Genomic DNA, 21,302 nt, shown 5'->3' with positions numbered 1-21,302 from the left:
CAAATTGGCGAAAAATTGACAGATTTTTAAGGAAACGCACAGATTAGAATTATAGATAAATGCAACGACGCAGGTTTCACTGTTGCGCGTGCGCGCAAGCTAAGAGCGGATCAAGGCTTTCGAGGTCTGGTACTGGAATGGGAAACAATACAATTCACGTAACTCAAAATATTCAGTGTCTCGTACCGGTATGTTTAAATATTACATTATTCTTGAAAACTATATTTCGTATAATATTTTACAATTATTCGCAATAGGGTTGTCGAAGTTTATACAAGCGTCGTGTTTTCTTAACTCCATAAAATGTATTGTCAATACCCACATGTATTTTGGCAGCGTTTGTTGCATGAAATTTTCTTACTGTCTTAATTTATTTGTTGATAAATATTAATTTAACGGAACTTGTACAGCTTATACAGCAAATTACAATCGTTCAGCGAACAAGAGAGTAGACAGGATCCAGACCTAACAAAAATTACCTCCTGGAGAGCCTGCCAGACTTCTCTTTCTGATACGTTGTTTCCTGTTTCTCCCGTTGCATCGCCGTGTACTTCTCGACAGCGTGTAAAACTAGAATGGTGGCTGCGTTTATGTTTTCTGGAGAAACGTATGCCCGAGCCAGTTCAGTTATCTGCTCTTTCACCTGCAAAATGACGGTAGATTCAGAAGGCTTCTTTGGAGAGGTATATAAAAAAAGGAGCACTATGTAAACTAAACCTGTGTTACCTGATTTTTGGTAAGACCGAATCCGAGAAAATTGATGCTGCAAATTGGCGTAAATGTACAGATCATGGTGGTGACAGCGCCGCCCATGAGAATCACGAAGATAAAATGCAACAGGTACGCTCCAACGCGTGCTCCGTGCAAAAGAACATCGTTAGAGAACGGAAGTAACGTTGTTGCGATATCGGTGAGCCAATTGGATTCCTCCTTTTGTGGCAATAAAACTGCCGGAACGAGGTAACCCCCGTATCCTGGTTTTAGAACGAATTCTCTGTTACTGTAATCAGGATAAGTGGGATAAAAATATTGGCTGGCAAGTTGCTGATTCCCTTGAGCGTAAGCCTGTTGCTGCTGGTTTCCGGTTTGAGAGATTGGGTACACCGGTTCGTTCGACTCTTCTTTCTGCTTGGTCTGATCAATTTTAATCTCTTGCTCAGACGGTATCATCGCTGCTGCACTGCACCATCCAATCGCCAATAAAAAAATGATCAAATCACGGAACATTTTTCTTCGATCTTCTTGCCGAGTTTCGTACAAAATATTTTAGCTCGTACCTTCGCACAGCTTCTAAACTCGCAAACTAAGGGAAACATTCTCACCCTTAGCTTTATATACCCTGCAAAAGGTGGAAAAGCAATTACCTGAACTTTTCCTTTATCCCTTTAACAACACAACGGTTCATCCCCCAAGAAGGATGCAAAACTAAGGTCTACGACAGGTAGTAGAGGACCTTTTTGCGTTCAAAGGCCGCGTATCGCTTCCCGAATTCCTCGTCAAGCCGTACACTTTGTGTACAATCAATTTTTGGCGCGTTTTAAAAACTTTAATTTATACTTATAGGTTTATTTACAGGTTGGACTTAGTAATAACAATACTGAATCCAACCTGTCCTTATCATGCATAATTGTTCCATGATTTGAGTGTGAACTGCAAGTTATTTGCTTGGAAAATATTATATCTTTAACGATTGAAAACTTATTAAGAAGTAACGAACGACGGCCAAAACCTCTTGACTTGAATTGAAAAATTTATTTCAAATGAGAATAAATATTATAAATTTCTACGTGCAAGTTCGCGAATTCCCAAATACCCATCTACGGTCTTCTTAAGAATCGTGCACTACAGGTGAAGGATCACTATCACATTATACTGAAAAAACAACGATTTTTTAATACCAATTTGTCGAAATATACACTATTTGACAATTTAGGATTTACAAACGTAGAAACTTGAGAAAATGTGCGTAACGCGCCAATTGAACGCATCAAACGGCTGCAGGTGCGCTACCCCTGATTTAAGTTTCAACGGCATACCTGAAGGGACCGTGAAATATGAGCACCGCGCTTGTTGTTCGTACGTATTCTTCGAGTTACAGTACCTAAACCTCTTCCTCCTTCGCAAAGAATTTACAAATGCTTCTCCGAAGAATAACTTACGAATGCTTGGACAGGTAGAAAAAATTTCGTCGCTAAGTTTTCTCGAAGATCATTTCTGCTTTGAATAGAATTTTCGGGAAAAGGAACGTTTCTTACAGCTTAGGTAGTTTCGTTCCCTTGTCGTGTACGGAGGACAAGGTGTATAAAAATTCATTTGTAACATGCCAAAAATAACTAACTGATTTTATTCTCGAGAAAGAAAGATGTCTGTATAAATAAAGTACGCCTTGGAGATACCAATTCATTATCGGTTATATAATCGCATTTCTATTCTAAGTCCACAGAATATGCGTATGTATTTTAAAAACTTAAATAAATTTTTCAATGAATTATGCCAGACATGCTTCAATCAGGGAAATCGTACTTCGCTATGCGTAGTCATCACTATAATCGGTCAATTATTTCTAGCACGTTATGAAACAAGTAACGCCAATTGCGCAGCAATATAAAAATAAAACAATATAAATTCAACAAAATACAATTCGATTCAAAGGATATTTTCAAAACTATACATTTTCCCTACTTGATTGTGCTTGCAGCAACGATTCGTTTTTAAGTTGTTCGCGTAATATTTCGACTTCGTCCTCGCTGCTTGCGCTGTAAACAATTATAATTTTTCTCTTATTCTTTTTCCGTCTTTTCTCCGCGTTATTCTCAAATTCCTCGCAACGAACGCGTTTCCTTTTTCGTCTCTTCAACTCTAACTCTGCCTTTTCTAATACGGTTAATTCCGCCACTGAAGAAGATTCCCTTTCGTCCTCGTCGTCTCCCACCACGCAGAACGAATCCTAGAAATACCAGATTGAAGCTATCAGTAAAACATATAATGCAGAAATGTTCTATTATACAATATTACAAGGACGCTACGAGAAACTGCAAAACTGCCCTCAGATATTAAAATTAGCCAAAACGACAAAAAGTATGAAAAGAACATTATCAACTTCTTAGAACAAATCAATCATCGTCGTTTACTGTAGCTGTAAATAAATCATGCAATCGTGCAAAAGACACATACAGGATGTTCGGCCATCCCTGGGAAAAATTTTAATGGGAGATTCTAGAGGCCAAAATAAGACGAAAATCAAAAATACCAATTTGTTGATTGAGGCTTCGTTAAAAAGTTATTAACGTTTAAAATCCCGCCCATACTGAATTTTTTTCTCGAAAATGTGCAGGATTTCGGGGGTATGTATATTCACCAAAAATGATTGTAATTGACCCCCACAACCAAAAATAATTTTTCCAGAACGATTTGAAATTTTTTAATTTTGTCGAAAAATTTCGCACTTTCTCGAATTTTTTTCTAGAAAATGAGTAGCATTTCGGGGGTATGTCTATTGACTAAAAATGATTGTAATTGACCCCCGCAACCAAAAATAATTTTTTCAGAATGATTTGAAATTTTTTAATTTAATTTTGTTAATAACTTTTTAACGAAGCCTCAATCGAGAAATTGATATTTTTCATTTTCATCTTATTTTGCCCTCTAGAATCTCGCATTGAGAACACCCTGTATATGTCAAATGGTCGCTAGTCACTTCGGAAAATCGATATAACCTTAAATAAATAAAAAAAAAGAAATTTAATGCTCGTACAATAATTTCATCACTTACATCGAGATAAGTATCGTTTCCTTGTGTGAGGGGCTGCGAATAAATGTCTACTTCTGGATCCAAAGGAACTGCTGGTTTGAAAACGAAACCGTTGCATTTTTTGACCGGACTTCTAACGGTTTGTAAATATACCGCGTGCATGTTGGAGGTATCGTGCACGTTCTGTGTGTAGCTGACAAAGTCATCCAAATCCTCATCTTGCCCAGAACTTTCGTCCGACGAGTATTCGTCGTCCGACGACACTTTTGCCTCGTCGTCTATGAATACGTTTCTTACTTTCCTCCGTCTGTGAGTACGATTACGACTTTTTACACTACACGGTACCTTAAATCGTTCCAATTTCGTTCGTAGACCTTCTTTTTCGTTGTCGCGATATTCTCGATCGTCGACGACGCGACTGGTCCCCAATTCGTCGCTTTCCTCTTTTTTACTAACAAACGGATCATCCTCGAATATAATTTCATCTTCGATTGATTTTTTAGAGCAGTCGCGTTTCGAATTCCGACATTTTTTCATATTTGCCAACTTCTTCGCTATGCTCGTTCTCGGTGGATTTTTCTTCGTACCGCTGTACGATTTTTCAACCGAAAACCACTCGTCGCTATCCGAAAATCGCTCTTGAACTTCGTTCCTGTTCTTTTTAAATTCGTTGCATTCTTTTCTGGACGGATCAAACTTATCGTGATTTTCATCAGGATCGACAACTACTTCAAAATCGTCGTCCCATTCGTAGTCCTCGATCTTAAATTCCGCACCGATCATACCTCTTTTATCGTTTAATTCAGGCGATGCATTCATAAGCTTCTTATCGTTAGACAGCTTACTTTCGATCAAACATTTAGCATTTCGATCAAGATTCGTCGCGTCATCGAACTGCGTAGAAAAGTTTTCGTCTTGAAGAATATCCTCGAACTTAAATTCCGCACCATTCGTGTTGTTTTTATCGTTCAATTCCACCGACACATCCGTATGCTCCTTATCGTTGGGCAGCTTACTTTCGATCAAACATTTAGCATTTCGATCAAGATTCGTCGCGTCATCGATCTGCGTAAAAAAGTTTTCGTCTTCAAACATATCGTCTTCAGATTCATCGATTGTGTTTGCAACATTCAAATTTGATTTTATGCGTCCTATCTCGATGATTGCTTGAGTGATACTAAGTAAACTCTGATCCTTGGTCTTGCAAGTATTGGACATAATGTCGCTTTTATTTTTCTCCTTGTAGTCTTCGATGGTATCAGGTAGAGCAAAATCGGCCTCCTGTAAACACATACTGTACAATTCTATATTATCGTCTACGTTTGAAGCGTTGGTAAACGTTTTAATATTTGTATCGTTGCAAGAACCGATATTTTCAATTGATATTTGTTTGGAATTTTCGCCACAAGCATCACTCTCAAGCTCATCGGATGTTTCGTTCAAAAGATCCTCGAATCTAGTAGACTCCAAATCTTGCGCGGCGTTTGTATTTTTCATTGTTTCTTTTGAAACATTGGCGCGTGGATACTGCGAAGAAGTCGTCGTCGCGCAAACAGGACGCATAATATTCTTACTATTTTCAATTACCACTTCTTTAATATCATCCGCCGTGTCGCTGTCATTCGATTTGCTAGATTCGTCGAGTAAATACTCAAATTTTGATTTCTCTGCGACATTCGTGTGACCGATTTCCTGGATCGTGTCTATTATTACACGTCCGTCATTATTAATGCATGAATTGTTCCCATCATTATCATTCGTGCTATGATCGTTGTCATTCAAATCGATTTTTTCATTAAAACGTTTTGTTGGGATATCACTCAACGTGATCAAACAATCAAGGATTTTAACATCGGGTATAGAGAAATTAAAGAAGTTTTTAATCGGTGAACATTCGGGTAAATAAAATTTATTAACGCTACGTTCCTTTACGTTCGCTTCCCTCTCGGAGTTCTTTAAAGCGCACGCCGTGAGAAAATCGATTGCATTGCTGTCGGATGATAGAATCTGTACGTCGGATGGCTTTATTACTCGGTGTACATTATTACTTTGAGTTTTATCAGGATTCGATGTACCAGAAACGGCAAACTCTTGCTTTTCATTTCTAACAAATTTCATAATTGAAAATTGAGTTCCATCCTTCTGTGCTGACACTTTTGACTCTGTAGTATAGACACAGTTTATTTAGAGAAGTAATCCAAGAACACTAACCATTAGATCAACAATTATTTTCATTACCTATGCCAGCAACCTTTTTTAATGTATTTTTACGCATATCAGTCTTTTTATTTAATGTCTCCTTTTTCTGCCTGCCCTTCGTAACCGGTGTTTTTGGTTGTACGCTGATGTACATTTTCAAACACTCCGGAGTAAATGCATCAGGAATCATACGCGAATTATTTTCATAAAGAGAAGAACAAATTTTACTCTTATTAATCAATGCATTGTTCAGAGAGTCTCTTTTAGCTATTGTGGATCTTAACGTCTGTAATGTTAGTGGAACTTGTTAATATGTATTAAGAATGTTTTACGCAAACTTTACGTATTTTTAAACATTATATTTTCGGTTACCTCGTGCTCTCTTCCATCTGTAACAAGAATAATAATATGTCCGTCACGTTTCCGACCTGTTCTTCCCATTCTTTGTACAAGCCGCGTAGGAGAATGTTGAGATATGTCGAAACATATTATCAAGTCTACTTCTCCGACATCTAGTCCTTCCTCTCCTACGTTAAGCATCAGACAAATTTTATCTATTGTTATATCTTCTCGTAATATTGTAATGTGAGCATTTCATAATTATTTGAAGATTTAGCTTCGCTTACCTATACTCGTCGATATAAGAACGTTAACAACATTATTTCTGAAATCGTTTAAAGCTTTTATTTGCTGCTTTTGTTTCTGTCCAGCTTGGCCGACGAACATCTGCGGTCTTATCAACGATTGGCATTGCAAAAGTAAAACATAAACCTCGCTTACAATATCCCTGTACTGTGCAAGAGGCGAATTAAAAGTCGTATGTAATATTTTTACACAACGTGCAAACGAGATTGAACATTACGAACCTCGACGAAAACAATGGCTCTTGTTTCGTTTTCTTTTTCCTGATAGTTTTTAAAGTGACGTAAAAGTAGTTCTTTCAATTTTTCAAATTTCGTGTGTCCGAATACAAGATCTTGCGGAATCTAAAAATAATTTTCAAGATACGCAAAACAGCATTTTTTAACGCCACGCATATAGATCAATTTTTCGTCTTATAATAATTTATACAAACATCCGCTTTAAACTGATCGCCTAAAGACTTTATGTCTGGAAACGGACCGAGATACGTTTGGATATCTTCCAGTAACTCTAGCAGTTGTGTTTCGTCATTAATCCAAAACTTATCAGAATGAGCTGTCAATAACAAATTTATAAAAGTCATTTTATCGCTATATGCATAACGTAAGTGGAAAACCATGCATCTACGAACTTTGATAAAATTTATGAAACGCTCGAAGACCATCTCTAACCATAAGTTCGTAAGCGTGATACATCGTCATTAAAATGTTTAACGTTTTCATGATAGTACCAGCATTTCCTGATGTATTTGCTTTTTTTTGGAAGTCTTTTAGTAAATGAAATATCTGATGGGCAGAAAAAACTCATCTTAATTGTTTGAATTGCATAATTGCAAATAAAACAAATATATATAACTCATAATATAATTTACCCTTCCTTTCGATATATTTGCCGTTTGCCCGCGAAGAACGTTATTCTGAATTAGTACTTTAACGTGACGATCCATAATGTAGATATATCTCTCTTTGTATTCAGCTAGCTCTTTGTTAAGTGGTACCAAAATTATATCGACTTTTCTTTGATTGATGTATGGTATAATATCAGAGGAAGTTTCATCTCTTAACTCCATATGAGCAATGTGTAAATTTTGCAAAACCTATAGAAAATATTACTTGTAGCGATTGACGTATGTTAATCAACGATTATTTGTTTATACATAAATGTATAACTATAATAATATATTAAGATTTAAACGATTATTAAAATATGCTACATGCATTTTTGAAAATGGAAATTAATGAAAAGTTTTACGAATGTATATTAATTATTTGTTAATTCGTACTGGTATTTCATATTAATAAATCATACCTCATGAACATTATCAATTTTATTCCCTGGTGTAGCAGAAAGACCTAGTACTCTGAAATATTGATTCTTTTCACTTAATATTCGAATGCACTATGAACATAAAACATACAATTGTTTAGTATGTAAATTTATTTGTGAAAATTATATGTAAAAGTATTAGTCCTTCTATAACATTTTCTATGGCTTTATCAATGAAATAGCATTAATATTTTCTTATTGAATAGGTACCTCACAATAGGAATGCTTTCCTAAAGCTTTATGAGCTTCATCTACTACTACACACTTTACTAAATCAGCAGGTACAATGCTTTTCTCAAGATCATTGTGAAAAACTTGAGGAGTAGCAAACACTACCCTCTTCTTTGACCAAGCTACTTCACGGTGTTTTTGATGGATAGCTCCTGCAGCACAAAATCTTAATGCTAGAGAAAATAATAGAAATGATTTCAAAATATTCATATTATTTACTTACCTGTAAGTTCTATAGTTTCTGCACTAGGTATACCCATTATATTGTGACAAGCAAAAATCTGTTGAGCAACTAAAGGTTTAGTGGGTGCCAAAAATACAACTTTCCCACATGGATACCATCTCCAAAAATTATACATTACAACTGCAGCAATGAATGTCTTTCCTAATCCTATATACGAATCGAATCTATTACTAATTTTAGCAATTAATTTTGTTTGTAATAATGAAAATATAGTCTAGTAGTCTCTCTTACCAGTGGGTAAACAAACTAATGTATTCATGTACAAAGAAGCTTGAACTATACTGAACTGATAATCCCTGATGGGATAATTTTCTGGATAAATCCATGTTTTCCCAGCAGATAAATCGAATCCCTTTGTTTCTGGATCAGAAGAAATTTGAGGATTCTGTGATATTTCCATTTGATCAGTTGTTCTTCAAATTGATCGCGAGTTATAGGACACTCGGGTATTATACACATTTAATACGTTCAAATACATTTTAATAAAAAATAGAATTTAATTTAAACTGTTTGCAAAAGCAGACGTTTATCTTGTCAGCCGATTTATATGTAAACAGACGGATGGATATTCACAATTTTAGCTTACATCGATATTTACATATTTACAATCTTATATTTACATGAATCTTCTATAAATATCACACGTTGGATAATGTCAAGATGACACTGCATAAAAGTTTTATAAGAAAATGTATAAATATTTTATGCACGTATACTGCGTATACATTCTATTCGAATTTAAATTATCAGAACTTCTCACACAAGTTGATCTGTTGATGTTCGATGGATACTAACTTCTTCGCTAGGGAATCGGCCATTTTTATATTACTAGAATATTTTCCTAGTTCATGCGTAAACGCGGAAATTTCCAAACTAATTACACAAGTCCCGTTAAAAATTACTTTTGCGTTATCATAATTAAAATGTTTACATCTAGAATCACATAATGCGTAATACTATTATGATAAACCGTACAAACCGAAATTAATTTATAGAAAAAGACGTTATTCGTTATAAAGGTATTGGAAAAAATCGTCTTTGACTAATTAGAAATTAATTTATTGTACGTAAAGATATACAAGAAAGAATGCGACTGTTTGAATCAGTGAGCATATAAAACAGATGCATGTACTCGTAACCGCCTTTACGCAGCTACAAATATAACAGTGGCCACCAACCTTGGAAAATATAAAAGCTACTATATAGGTCCCATAATTTAAATATATACAAATCTTATAATTAATGTACACGTGTACTAATTATAAGATTTCAACGATTAACTTACGTAAAATTATGAAATTTATATAGTAGCTCTTTGTTTCCCTTCATATATCTATATATATTAGAAATACATATATGCATAAATATGTAAATGACAAATAACAAAAAGGTTTGACAACATGACAAAAAAAGGAGGGAATTCTTTTTTAAACAAAAAAATTACTCTTTTACAATAATTAAAAACGTATATAAGTTAACGCAAGCGACTAAACTTGTCGCGAATTACGAGTTGGCGACCACTTATATAAATGTATACAGGTGCTTGATAAAAAGAAACTAAAAGCTGAAAAACAATGGACTAGATCCCTCAAATTAAGACGTATGATTTGTTGATAAATGACTATTTAACGCAGCTTTGTGGGCAAATTTTTTTAAACAGATCAGGCATTCGTGAGTTTTTTCGTTTATGTGCATTGATAAATGCTTTTTCAATGTTGCTTTGTCCTTAAATATTTTCTGACACGCACTACACTCGTATGGTCTTTCTCCTGCGTGTACCAATATGTGGCTGTTTAATGTCGTTTTTTGGGTAAATGCTTTGTGACACACGTAACATTCGTATGGTCTGTCGCCGGTGTGACTTAACATATGTTTCCGTAACGAAGACTTCTCTTTAAATGTTTTCTGACAAATGTGACACGCGTGTCTTTTGTCGCCGGTGTGTATAAGCATATGAGAATTCAGTCTAGTCTTTTCTCTAAAGGCCATGTCGCACAACTCGCAAGCAAATGGTTTTTCGCCCGTGTGTATTAACGTGTGCCGATTTAAATCCGACTTACGAGTAAATATTTTATCACAAACTTTACAATCGTATTGGCCGCCGGTATGTAGTAACATGTGGCTATTAAGATCGGATTTCCGTGCACACGCCTTGTGACATATCTGACACTCGTGTGGTTTCTCACCTGTATGCACAAGCATGTGAGAATTTAATTTTGCCTTCTCTCGAAACGTCATTAGGCATTCTTTGCATTCGTACGGTCTTTCGCCGGTATGGACCATCGTATGCCTTATTAACTCCGACTTTCGTTTGTACGTTTTCTCACAGATATTGCAGGCATGGGGCTTTTCGCCACTGTGAGCCAGCATGTGATTGTTCAGTGCCGTTTTTTGCGCAAACGATCTATGACACATTGTACATTTAAACTGTTTATTCCCGCCATGCAGCGTCATATGCATATTCAGTTTTGCCTTTTCCCTAAACGTTGCAAAGCATATGTCGCATTTATATGGCCTTTCTTCCGTGTGAGTAAGCACATGCCGATTCAGACTAGATTTTTCTTTAAACGTCGCGTGACAAACATCGCACTCAATTATTCTATCCTCTCCGCTTATCGACTGGTCGTTCTCGGAATCCAGCCGCTTCATAAACGTTTGTTGTAACGCGTCGTTATCGTATGGTTTCTCCAGTACGTGCATTTGCATATGATTACGCAAACACCACTTGTAAGCGAATCGTTTTTGGCAGACATTGCACTCCAAAGGGCTCATACCAACGTGTGTTAACATGTGAGCATGTAAACTGGAACTGTCCTGAAAATTTTGCTGGCACACCTCGCATTGACTACCACTGCAGTGCATTCTTAAATGAGTAACCATCGAATCATTGTTTAAAAACCATTTCTTGCAAATTGAACATTGTATTTTATAAAACTTGGGCTGTTGCCCGTTTGAACAAAAATTAGAATGTTTTTCGGAATCTTGCACTTGGGCAAAATTTGCGTTCGTCAAGCATCTCTGCATAGCTCCATCTTCTTTGTCACATAAATTCGTGTTGGCAAGTTGAGTTGTCCAGTTCTGATGAGTGCTAGATTCGCCATCCAATTCTAATTTTACCTAGAATCAATGTATTGTATATTAGATCGATCTATGTTCATAGAAAAATAGGAAGAACTTGACCATGGATAATTTTTAAATTTACCATTTCATTAGAAAAGTCAACTTCGTTATTTTCGATAGGTAAAAATACCTTCTCGAATGTCCCGGAACAGATGTCCTCCATGTAGTCTGGATCAAATCTGTCACCAGGTTCTTCTTTAAGTACAACGCTTACAATGTTTTCGTCCTTAAAGTAAGGTTTAAGTTAGAGTCCTTGCGAAAGCATTGTATTGTATGGTGCTGCTGTTTCATAGAAAACGTTTACCATAACCTGACAGTCTATGTTTAATGCATCCATTGGTTCATGTTGCATTCTAAAATCTTCCATTTACTACGCTTTGCTCTGAAAGTGAAATTGATTTATTTGCTCGATCATATCTTATTCGATCAAAGGACTCACTGATTATACGATAAAAGGCACGAATCATATTGCAGGAGATTGGATGCAGTCGTTATTTTATAAAGTGAAATAACCTTAAATATAAGGATACGAATTTAAAAGAATAGAGGAATTTTTACGCGTGGACTATTTTGATTCCAAAATGATTCGTGCAATAATCTGTTTATTCGTTTCCGCGAATAATTAGTCGTAAACGATACTCTGTTCGTATCAATACTTACAGCGTAGATTACACATTTCATCCGTGAAACAGAACACGCAAACCAAAATCTGTTAATTCGTTTCGTCGATTTTCGTTTTAACATAAACGACTTTTTTTACGCCAGGGCCAAACGGATACCTTGTTTTTTTTCTTGGGGAAATCAAATCCGTCCAATTGATCGATTTACTTCTGTATCACGAAACTATACTGCGCGTTCCACTACACACAACAGGCATACGTTACATAAATACCATGCATCTACTACGCGATTATACGTATAAGGTGCATACATAAACTCGATGCTTGACCATACCACTATGTAATAATACGTTATACACGGAATCTCGAGTTGAATGATCGCGCTCGATAACGATGTTTGGCTGCATATTTCTTCAATATCCGTCATGTATCCCTATACGAATTTTTGAAAAGAAACAAACATTAAGTTCGTTTCTGTAAGTATCGAGTTGGTATCAAACGTTTGTCTAATAGTCGATTATTTTCAATTGTCATCAGCTAATATTTCGAATAAAATTATATATTTAAACCAAAAATTATATTTTACTCTCGACACCGTGCTAACATTTGATACTTCTACGAAAGTAAATGATATTCTTTCGAAGAAGAACTTTTCACATTCAGATCGAAAATATTTTGCAATTTAACCACGTGTATATTGACCGTGTTTATTCCAGCATGATTATGGTGCATATTACACCGTATTCGGCGAACATTTTATACCGTACATTACGAATTGGTAAAACTTTGTTATTCGTTGAAAGAATATTTGATAAAAACTATTTCAAAAGTTTACCTGATAAGTATTTCAATCGTGAGAAGCGTAAAGAAACGTGCGAAACTTGTACTACGTTCTATCGAAAATAAACGAATAGCGCAGTCGTAAAGCGCTACAACGTAGTTTCAGAAAACTGGATGTACATATTCCTTCGTATATTACTGAGCTTTATTATTATTTGGAAAAATTATACCCTTTGAAAGACGGGGCCCGAGGTTGTAGCCTCCCCCTTAATCCATTTGTAAGTTACAGAATAGTAGCCGCGTGAAAAATTTGAACAGTATTACGACGTAAAAAGGATAGAGAGCGTTTTAATCTCCTCATCTTGCAACATAGCCTGTAATGAAATTTTTCTACGCTGTCATTGCAACGCATACAAACGTTTTCTTTCAATTACTATTTTAAAATACAAAAAACAAAGTTTATTGTTTCTCGTGCATTTTTAATGCACTTCTGTAACAATGGACTAATCGATCAAACAGAATTCATAGACTTTCTTCCCATTACAAGCGTCTTAATGTCACTTTTATGAAGGAAATATGCTTATGTACAACTTGTTTCCATTTTTGTTACATTAAAATATATCGAAGTAATCTATGCAGAAAGAAAATGCAGACAATTTTTGGACCGATTTTATCGAAATTGCGGGCCTGGCAAGGAGCATTAATTTATTCGGATTTAATAATGATTTGGAAATTATTCTTTTGTTACGAATACATGTATGCGTATCTTCGCAAGCGTGTCATACGCATATAACAAAGGTAGATTTCTAACTGACAGACACTGACAGTAGCGTCATGAGAAATGTAACGGTTAATGTATTTATAGTCAATTTATTATTCGTAGTCGTTGGTTATAATCAATTTACGAATTCGCAATTCCATTTCATTTCATGAGCCTACCATACAATTTTGAAGTTTCTGATTGTTGTGGCTGTTCAATGAAAACAATCATTCGGACGTAACTGTATAGGCTGTTTACCAATTGTAAATCGGTACATCTCTTTTTCAATCGCTATCGACAATCGCTTTCTCTCGACACCGTTTTCCGTGCGTTACGTTCTTTGTAGTAATCTTATTGCAGGTGCTACCTCACGCACATTTAAGTAAATTGTCATGAGCCAAATGCCAGGAAAGATTCGTAAGCCCTCCGCGCGGAGCGCCGGTGTGTGAACGACCTGTCGGAAGGCTAAATGCCGTATTTACCTATTTTAACTATTAAACTTTCATATGTTTCGCCACTGCCTCGAATCTGCCGTTTATTCGAAGCGGTGTAAAGTTAACGGAAAACATTAAGTCCTGGAAGATCTAACCATCAGTTGTAAGAAACCACTTTAAGGCGGTCGCATCACGTACTGGTAGGCGTTGCTGTCATTTGGCTTCCCTTCGTCTCTATTATTTTCTCTCAATTTCAAGCGACAATGCACTTCTCAGCTTTCTCTTGATACATATTAATTGTTAATAATGTTTCTATGGTACGCGTTCGATGAATTTAAAATTTTCCCTTCGATAACTACGTATTAGCGGATTAGGACTGACACATTCGATCGTAATTCTTTTTTGTAATTGCCTTTCTTGTTTATAAAAAACGATTAAATTCTGCTCAAATAACTAATTTAAATAACTATGTGTTATTCTCAACAGGAAGGGCGATGTTCGCCAAGAAGAAAAAGAAACCACAAATATCGACTCCAACAAATTTTGAACACCGTGTACATACAGGATTTGATAAGAGAGAAGGAAAATTTATTGGACTACCGCTTCAATGGGCCTCTATAGTTGGAAACAATCAAATTTTAAAGTCAACGAACAGACCATTACCTCTGGTAGATCCAAGCGAAATCACACCCACAGAGATTCTTGATTTAAAAACTATTGTTCGTGGTCATAATGATCCTAAAGGAAAGATACCAACCGGTGACAAAAGTACAGAAAATGGGCTACCTAAGACTAGCACTGTTGCTAGATCTAATTCTCTTCGTTCTTCGAGCCCACCTAGACTCAGGCGAGACTACAGGTAATCATTTCCTATCTATGAAATTAATATTCTTGAACATACTATTGTATTTCCATTTGTATTTTCATAGGCATAACAGTAATCTACCACCGTCCGTACCAGAAGGTCAAGAAATACCGTCCAATGCTAATCAAATACAAGGTTACACAAACTTTGGCAAACAGCATAATTATCTAGACAAGTTACGACAAAATTCACCTAACATTGTCACTGTATTAAACCCTAATGTGCAAAATATGATTCCAAATCTCCAAAATCTGAATCCAAACATGCAATCATCTCCAAATTTAACACATACCGGATCAAATGCACCGAATTTATCTTTAAATTTCCAAAATTTGAGTCCCATTACGAATCAACAAGGTCCTATGCCAAGTCCAAGTACACCTCAACTTGTAGATTCTGAATTTCATAGATTAAATTCTCAAATGACAATGATGTCTGGCCAATACAATGGAAACGTTCAGGTAAGCGATGTTTGGCTATAGCGTTTTGTACATTACTGACAAAATGCTATAAAAATAATAAATACTGGTTTTTGCACATAGGTTCCAAATACCGAGTCGTCCACGAGGGACCAGCAAGTTACTCAAAACGTCCTGTTGCATAAGTTGCAACCTAAAATTTCGCCGGTGGGATCTATAGCTTCGCAACGACCATTGAGTCAATTGAGTTCACATAATGTCAATAAGTATTCCCAAGCATACAACATGCAAGAAAATTCGTCCATTTTACAATCTCACATGAAGAAACCCATTGAAACATCTCAATCGATGCATAACTTATCGAAGTCGGCCGTACCGTCCACCGGAAGCAGTTCAACGCCGGATCAAAATCAGAATATGAAAAGCGCCTTGTCATCGGGAAATCTGGCGGTCGGTTCAAGTTCGAGCACTTCCAGTAAACAAACAGCGGAACAAAGGCTCACCCACGAACAATTTCGAGCAGCTTTACAGATGGTGGTAAGAAACGAAAATTTCGAATTAACGTTGTATATAAAATACGGGCAATATTCCAAACGTTTTATTCGTGATTTGAATCGTTAGGTAAGTCGGGGCGACCCGAGGGAAAATTTGGAGAATTTTCTAAAAATCGGCGAAGGTAGTACAGGAACGGTGTGCATAGCTACCGAAAAGAATACAAATCGACAAGTGGCAGTTAAGAAAATGGATCTGAGGAAACAGCAGAGACGAGAACTACTTTTTAACGAAGTAGTAATCATGAGAGATTACCATCACCCGAACATTGTCGAAATGTATGACAGCTTCTTGGTAGACGACGAACTATGGGTTGTGATGGAATACCTTGAAGGTGGAGCGCTCACAGATATTGTTACGCACTCGCGCATGGACGAGAGTCAGATAGCTACAGTGTGTTCCCAATGTCTGAAACCGCTTGCATATTTGCATTCCCAAGGTGTCATTCATAGGGACATCAAATCTGATTCTATATTGCTTACGGCTGACGGCAGAGTAAAGTTATCCGATTTTGGATTTTGTGCTCAAGTGTCTCAAGAGCTGCCAAGGCGAAAATCTCTCGTAGGAACGCCTTATTGGATGAGTCCCGAAGTTATTTCTAGGTACAACATAATTTGTGATCGTTTTATAATTTGTTTTGTTTCTCGTTCGCGAGTTAGAACGTGCGCTTCTCGCGTTTCAGGTTACCGTATGGACCGGAAGTAGACATTTGGTCACTAGGTATAATGATTATCGAGATGGTTGACGGGGAACCACCATTTTTTAACGAACCTCCTTTACAAGCTATGCGACGTATCAGAGATATGCCACCACCAAAATTAAAGAATTCTCATAAAGTAAGCTACGAATATTTTGAGATCTTGCGAGAAATTAAGTGTATAAAAAGACAATTAATTACATTTATACTTGTTTGTAGGTCAGTCCACGTCTTCAAGACTTTCTTGAAAGGATGCTTGTTCGTGACCCGGCGCAGAGAGCTACGGCGACTGAATTGTTACAACACCCGTTCCTTAGGCAGGCTCAGAGTCCAAGTATTTTGATTCCTCTGATGAGAGGTTCTAGGCATACGAACTGTTGACATGTCGATGTAAAAAAAGTACGAGCGCGGTAAAGGATTCATTAACACGGACGTCGGTTACAAAAGTAATCGTGCCTACGGTCGTTTTTTGGTTTGTTGTTAAAACGTTAAACTGTAGAATAAGTGTCTAAAAACATTTGAGCGGCCTTTGTTAAACATTACATTCCAGTGTGCCCTTAACTTAGAATCGTTACATTATTATGAACTTATAAATGTCTGTGTTGCCTGTGATAGGCATTAGCGTCATAAAAGATATTTTTTATATCGAGTTATTTAACGAACTATTGTACACCCAAGTGCCTTCGTAATGAGCACCGTTTCACTTTCGTTATTGTTTACGTGTTTATATTTGTTTACCTTGTTGTCGGTTCTGCTATTCCTTATTCGTCGAATCTGTCTACAGGACACAGCAATTCGAAAAAAATTTCATTGTTCTGTAGTTTAAACGATGGCGGGATTAATCGATTTAATAAAAGTATTTTTGTAAACGCTGCTATTACGCGTGTACTTAAGGTAACAATCGAATAGTCATATTTAATTCGAAAGCGTATAACCCGAATTTAAGCGCTAAAACAAAGAAAAAAAAAAAAAAAAAGATGCGACTGGTGTTGATATACAGTGCCTAAATTGACGTTGTATGACCCGCCTTCTTGTTTTAAAAAATTAGTACTTACGTTTAATTTATTCGACGTTGACTGTTACAAACAGAAATTATTACAAGCATACGAGAGTTCGTTTAACATCTAGAGACTGACGAATTTAACGTACTGACTTTATTGTATTAAAATGATCGAAATTGCTATAAGATCGAATCTCAAATCCAGGGTGTTCATTTCAGTATTCTTAATATCATTATCGAACAAAGAAGTATCATAAGTTTAAAGATGCGCTAGAAATAGAGTGCCGTTAAGAAGATATATTCGAGTGAAAGAATTTCACGTTAATTTAGTGAAAAGTTTCAAATAATATGTCATTTACTGCGAAGATGTTTTAAGACGGATCGTAATAGTACCGAATGCCATTAATTTTGATCGAATGAAAGATCAAGACAACACGAACAAAGGCCATCGATCGGACAGACGATTTACAGTCTCGGTTATTTAAAGTATACATAACAATAGAATATTTACGATGTGTAGATATTGCCGAAATATCGTTGCATAGATAAAAGCTATGTACGCAAGAGTAAATGATGCAGGACAACGTAACTCGTGTAGGTACATACATCTGCCATTTGTAAACAGATATCTTTTAAGGACGTTAGTAAATTGTACGAAAGAGCGTGCAAAAGAAACTGCTGTATTTTTCATTCATATGCAAAGTAATAACAAAACAAATCGTTTTCGACAAGAGAGTGGAAAAGAAATTTACTTTAAAAGATTCGTGTTTATTCTGTAAATAATTCATTTGTAAAAATACATGTTAAACGTAATGCAAAGCAAACGAAGTTTTCATTTGATTAGAACACGTATTCGTCGCAAGTATTTACAAGATACGTTTAAATCATCAAGTTAGAAGCACAAATTATTTTATAGAAAACTAGTACTAAATACGTATGACGGGCACCAGTGAATATAAACGTTTCTAATTAAGATTCAAGATAATTAGTGTTTCCGTTAATCAGCATTCAGGTAATCAATGCTTAATTATATATATGAATACTGTTAACTATTATGTTTGATACTAGTTGAAGTTTTCCTAAAATAATCGCGAGTAGCGCGATCAATTAACGTTGATAAACTCTATTTTCCGATTCAATCATTTTAATTGTTCGTAAAAATCTAAGCGATTATTTCTGAACGAAACTAAGTTGCGTCAAACTGTGTAATATAGGAGGAAAGAATTAATTAAGTTGCATCGTTTCGAGAGTACCATATATTTTTTAATCCGATAAACCTTGATGCAATTGACTCACTTTAACCATTTCGATTAAAATGTAAAACCATAAACTTTCTTTCCACAGCGATTGACGTTGAAACTGGAATTGGTATGCGCGGAAAAGTACTTACACAAAAAAGGATAAAATAAGTGGCGTAACGATCGAAGTATGGATTGTTCAAAACAAAAACAATTAAAGTAACGTTCATTAGTTTGTCCCTTGGTAGAAGATATTTGAACTTATATTTCTATTATCTTTCTTTTTATTTCGCATTCCGTACGTGATAATTTTTATCAATCGATAGTATTGTTTTCGAGGTTAAGATCGTGATTTTAATCGATAATTCAACAGAAATGTTCAAATGCGAAGGACAATATATGTGCCTTTGTATATACTAGTTCGAAGCACGTAACGTTAATGCACGCCTCGATAATTCTACGTTCCACAAGATGACGCAAGAAATATTGCCATCGACGAATGGTAAGAATTCAAAAGAAGAAACATAAAACCGGTACCGACTCGTACACGTACAATCAAGTTGATATGCCTTGCCTTCTAATCACGAGTGGCGCTAGTACTATGCAATTCCGCACATATGTGTATAGTTACATCACTCGGCTAGAAAGGTATTTTAAAATGCTATTATCCGATTGGTGGAACGTGACGAGCCCCCGGTTGGCCGGAAATGTCCTTCGCATTATGCTCGATCATTGGCGCCACTGACGTTTCTCGGTCAATTTAATCGACATTTTCTCATTAATCACTTTGCAGAGACGAGAAACCACGTTGTATGATTTACGTCTTCAGAGTTCATCTTTTCTCGAAAGAATAATATAGTCCTCGACCAAATTAATGCAATTCAATATTTTACGATACGACGATTCCATCTTTCTTGAAAAAGAAAGCCAGATCAAATCGACGAAATAACATATGAAACATGAATAGCTATTTAAAGACATTATTTAAATATTTGTAAGCCTTAGGGTTTATCTTTTTTAACTGAAAATAACGAGAATTACGTATGCTAAGTGTGATTGAATGTAAGCATACAAAAAAAAAAAAAGTGGTCTGACAGCGTGTAATATTCCAATCGTTAATCTATAACAAAAAAGCAGAATAGCATCTTGATTATTTAAAACGTCTATCTCGTGAACTATAATAAGTAAAGAATCTGGATAACTAAAAAAATGTCGGCGTATCGATTTTCTCGATCCCTTTTGGTACGTAGCTTGCTAAACAAATATGAAAACCTCAAAATTATTTAAAATATAAGCTTCTAACAGACGTTGTTTCGAAGACATACACTGAAAAAATCGATTTTTGTCAAACCTCTAGATCAGAATACCCTCTTAAAGAAAGTGTGCTCGCAAAGAGTCGGAAGTTGTTTCGACGGGAATTGGATTGAATGCACGGATCCGAAGGCGAGAGGAAAAAACCAACCGGTCTCGTGTCTGGCGGGCATTAGTGTGCGTGCGTGAGTACGTATCGCGTAGCTATACGCCGGGATTGCAGCGTTCCTGCTTGTCCGCACGTATTCATTCTGAGTACGTCTGCGGGGCACCGTAAATTCTTGCAGTCGTGAAATCCAACGAACTCGTGCGTCACACCGTAGGGAGAAATCGTGAGGCAAGAGTCGGAACATTCTGCGTAAGAAAGGGAGTAATTACACGCATCGATACGTTTAACAGGTCACAGCACTCGTAACTATTCGCGCAAGAATGTGTGGTCGGCATATTATAGGGCAAGAAAATAAAATACGAACCGTCGGGTTTAAATCCTCTTTGATTACAGTACAAGTAGAATCAATGAAAAGACGGCAAACATGGAGGCTGGACTCCAATTGACCTCGACCTGTGACGTGTCCACCTTTCAAGAGAAGCGTGACGAACAAATTTGCGGCTCGTTGCATCATTCCCGATCGATACCTAACTGTTATTTTCGTTCTTAGATTTATGCATACGCGTAGCTTCGACAACGATTTATTCGGATAACGTGGAAACAGGTTTCCATCGAAAATAGCGATAATTACAGAAACGAGTCGATAAAACGCATTAACTTTTAAGACGTTTTATTTAAACGTCAGTTTAAATATTCTTATCGTTATAGCGGCGATTCTTATCGTTTCCTAACCTCTCTTGCAACGGAGAAGCGGTCGTCGAAACATTTTTAACCTAGCATGCAGATTATCGATTGCATACAAAATTTGTTTGGAAATAAACACGGACTAAAATTCTATGCAATCGACGAAACATATTTCCCTGAAATGCACATATAGTTTGTCCTTGAATAATAAACATGGTAATTTTCAAATGGTAAATACTTCCGAGTGCAATTTGCGCGCGCTTTATATAAGAGAAAATTGTTTTCGCCACGAAGAAAAAAGAGAAAACAAAATTAACGGC

At 36.2% G+C, this 21,302-nt stretch overlaps 4 protein-coding genes across 6 annotated transcripts; 1 reads left to right on the top strand and 3 right to left on the bottom strand.

Moving 5' to 3' along the window:
• Positions 1–13: 13 nt before the first annotated feature.
• On the bottom strand, positions 14–1,227 carry LOC143347037 (uncharacterized). Its single transcript, XM_076775868.1, has 3 exons — positions 727–1,227; positions 480–643; positions 14–132 (listed from the first exon to the last, which is right to left on the bottom strand). The coding sequence occupies exons 1-3, from the start codon at positions 1,225–1,227 to the stop codon at positions 111–113; spliced, it is 687 nt and encodes a 228-aa protein (XP_076631983.1). The 3' UTR covers positions 14–110.
• Positions 154–17,144, top strand: Mbt (serine/threonine-protein kinase PAK mbt). 3 transcript variants are annotated; one of them, XM_076775865.1, is made up of 7 exons: positions 154–188; positions 14,594–14,966; positions 15,037–15,433; positions 15,515–15,928; positions 16,013–16,545; positions 16,626–16,779; positions 16,860–17,144. In XM_076775865.1, the coding sequence occupies exons 2-7, from the start codon at positions 14,602–14,604 to the stop codon at positions 17,019–17,021; spliced, it is 2,025 nt and encodes a 674-aa protein (XP_076631980.1). In that variant the 5' UTR covers positions 154–188; positions 14,594–14,601; the 3' UTR covers positions 17,022–17,144. The 3 variants fall into 3 exon arrangements, with proteins under 3 accessions (XP_076631980.1, XP_076631978.1, XP_076631979.1); XM_076775863.1 differs by lacking the exon at positions 154–188 and adding an exon at positions 14,090–14,307; XM_076775864.1 differs by lacking the exon at positions 154–188 and adding an exon at positions 14,441–14,511.
• On the bottom strand, positions 2,666–8,794 carry Fancm (FA complementation group M). The gene is made up of 13 exons (XM_076775861.1): positions 8,625–8,794; positions 8,373–8,540; positions 8,129–8,301; positions 7,901–7,990; positions 7,464–7,688; positions 7,224–7,377; positions 7,026–7,147; positions 6,817–6,936; positions 6,577–6,742; positions 6,323–6,477; positions 5,990–6,236; positions 3,773–5,913; positions 2,666–2,947 (listed from the first exon to the last, which is right to left on the bottom strand). The coding sequence occupies exons 1-13, from the start codon at positions 8,791–8,793 to the stop codon at positions 2,666–2,668; spliced, it is 4,212 nt and encodes a 1,403-aa protein (XP_076631976.1). The 5' UTR covers position 8,794.
• Positions 8,867–14,038, bottom strand: LOC143347036 (uncharacterized). The gene is made up of 6 exons (XM_076775867.1): positions 12,969–14,038; positions 12,468–12,566; positions 12,174–12,373; positions 11,818–11,895; positions 11,596–11,739; positions 8,867–11,510 (listed from the first exon to the last, which is right to left on the bottom strand). The coding sequence occupies exons 4-6, from the start codon at positions 11,878–11,880 to the stop codon at positions 9,987–9,989; spliced, it is 1,731 nt and encodes a 576-aa protein (XP_076631982.1). The 5' UTR covers positions 11,881–11,895; positions 12,174–12,373; positions 12,468–12,566; positions 12,969–14,038; the 3' UTR covers positions 8,867–9,986.
• Positions 17,145–21,302: the final 4,158 nt, after the last annotated feature.

The sequence above is a fragment of the Colletes latitarsis genome, chromosome 10 (genome assembly GCF_051014445.1).
Source record: "Colletes latitarsis isolate SP2378_abdomen chromosome 10, iyColLati1, whole genome shotgun sequence".
NCBI classification, from domain to species: domain Eukaryota; kingdom Metazoa; phylum Arthropoda; class Insecta; order Hymenoptera; family Colletidae; genus Colletes; species Colletes latitarsis.
Note: the sequence above shows the minus strand (reverse complement) of the source record. Positions and strands in the feature narration are given on the sequence as shown.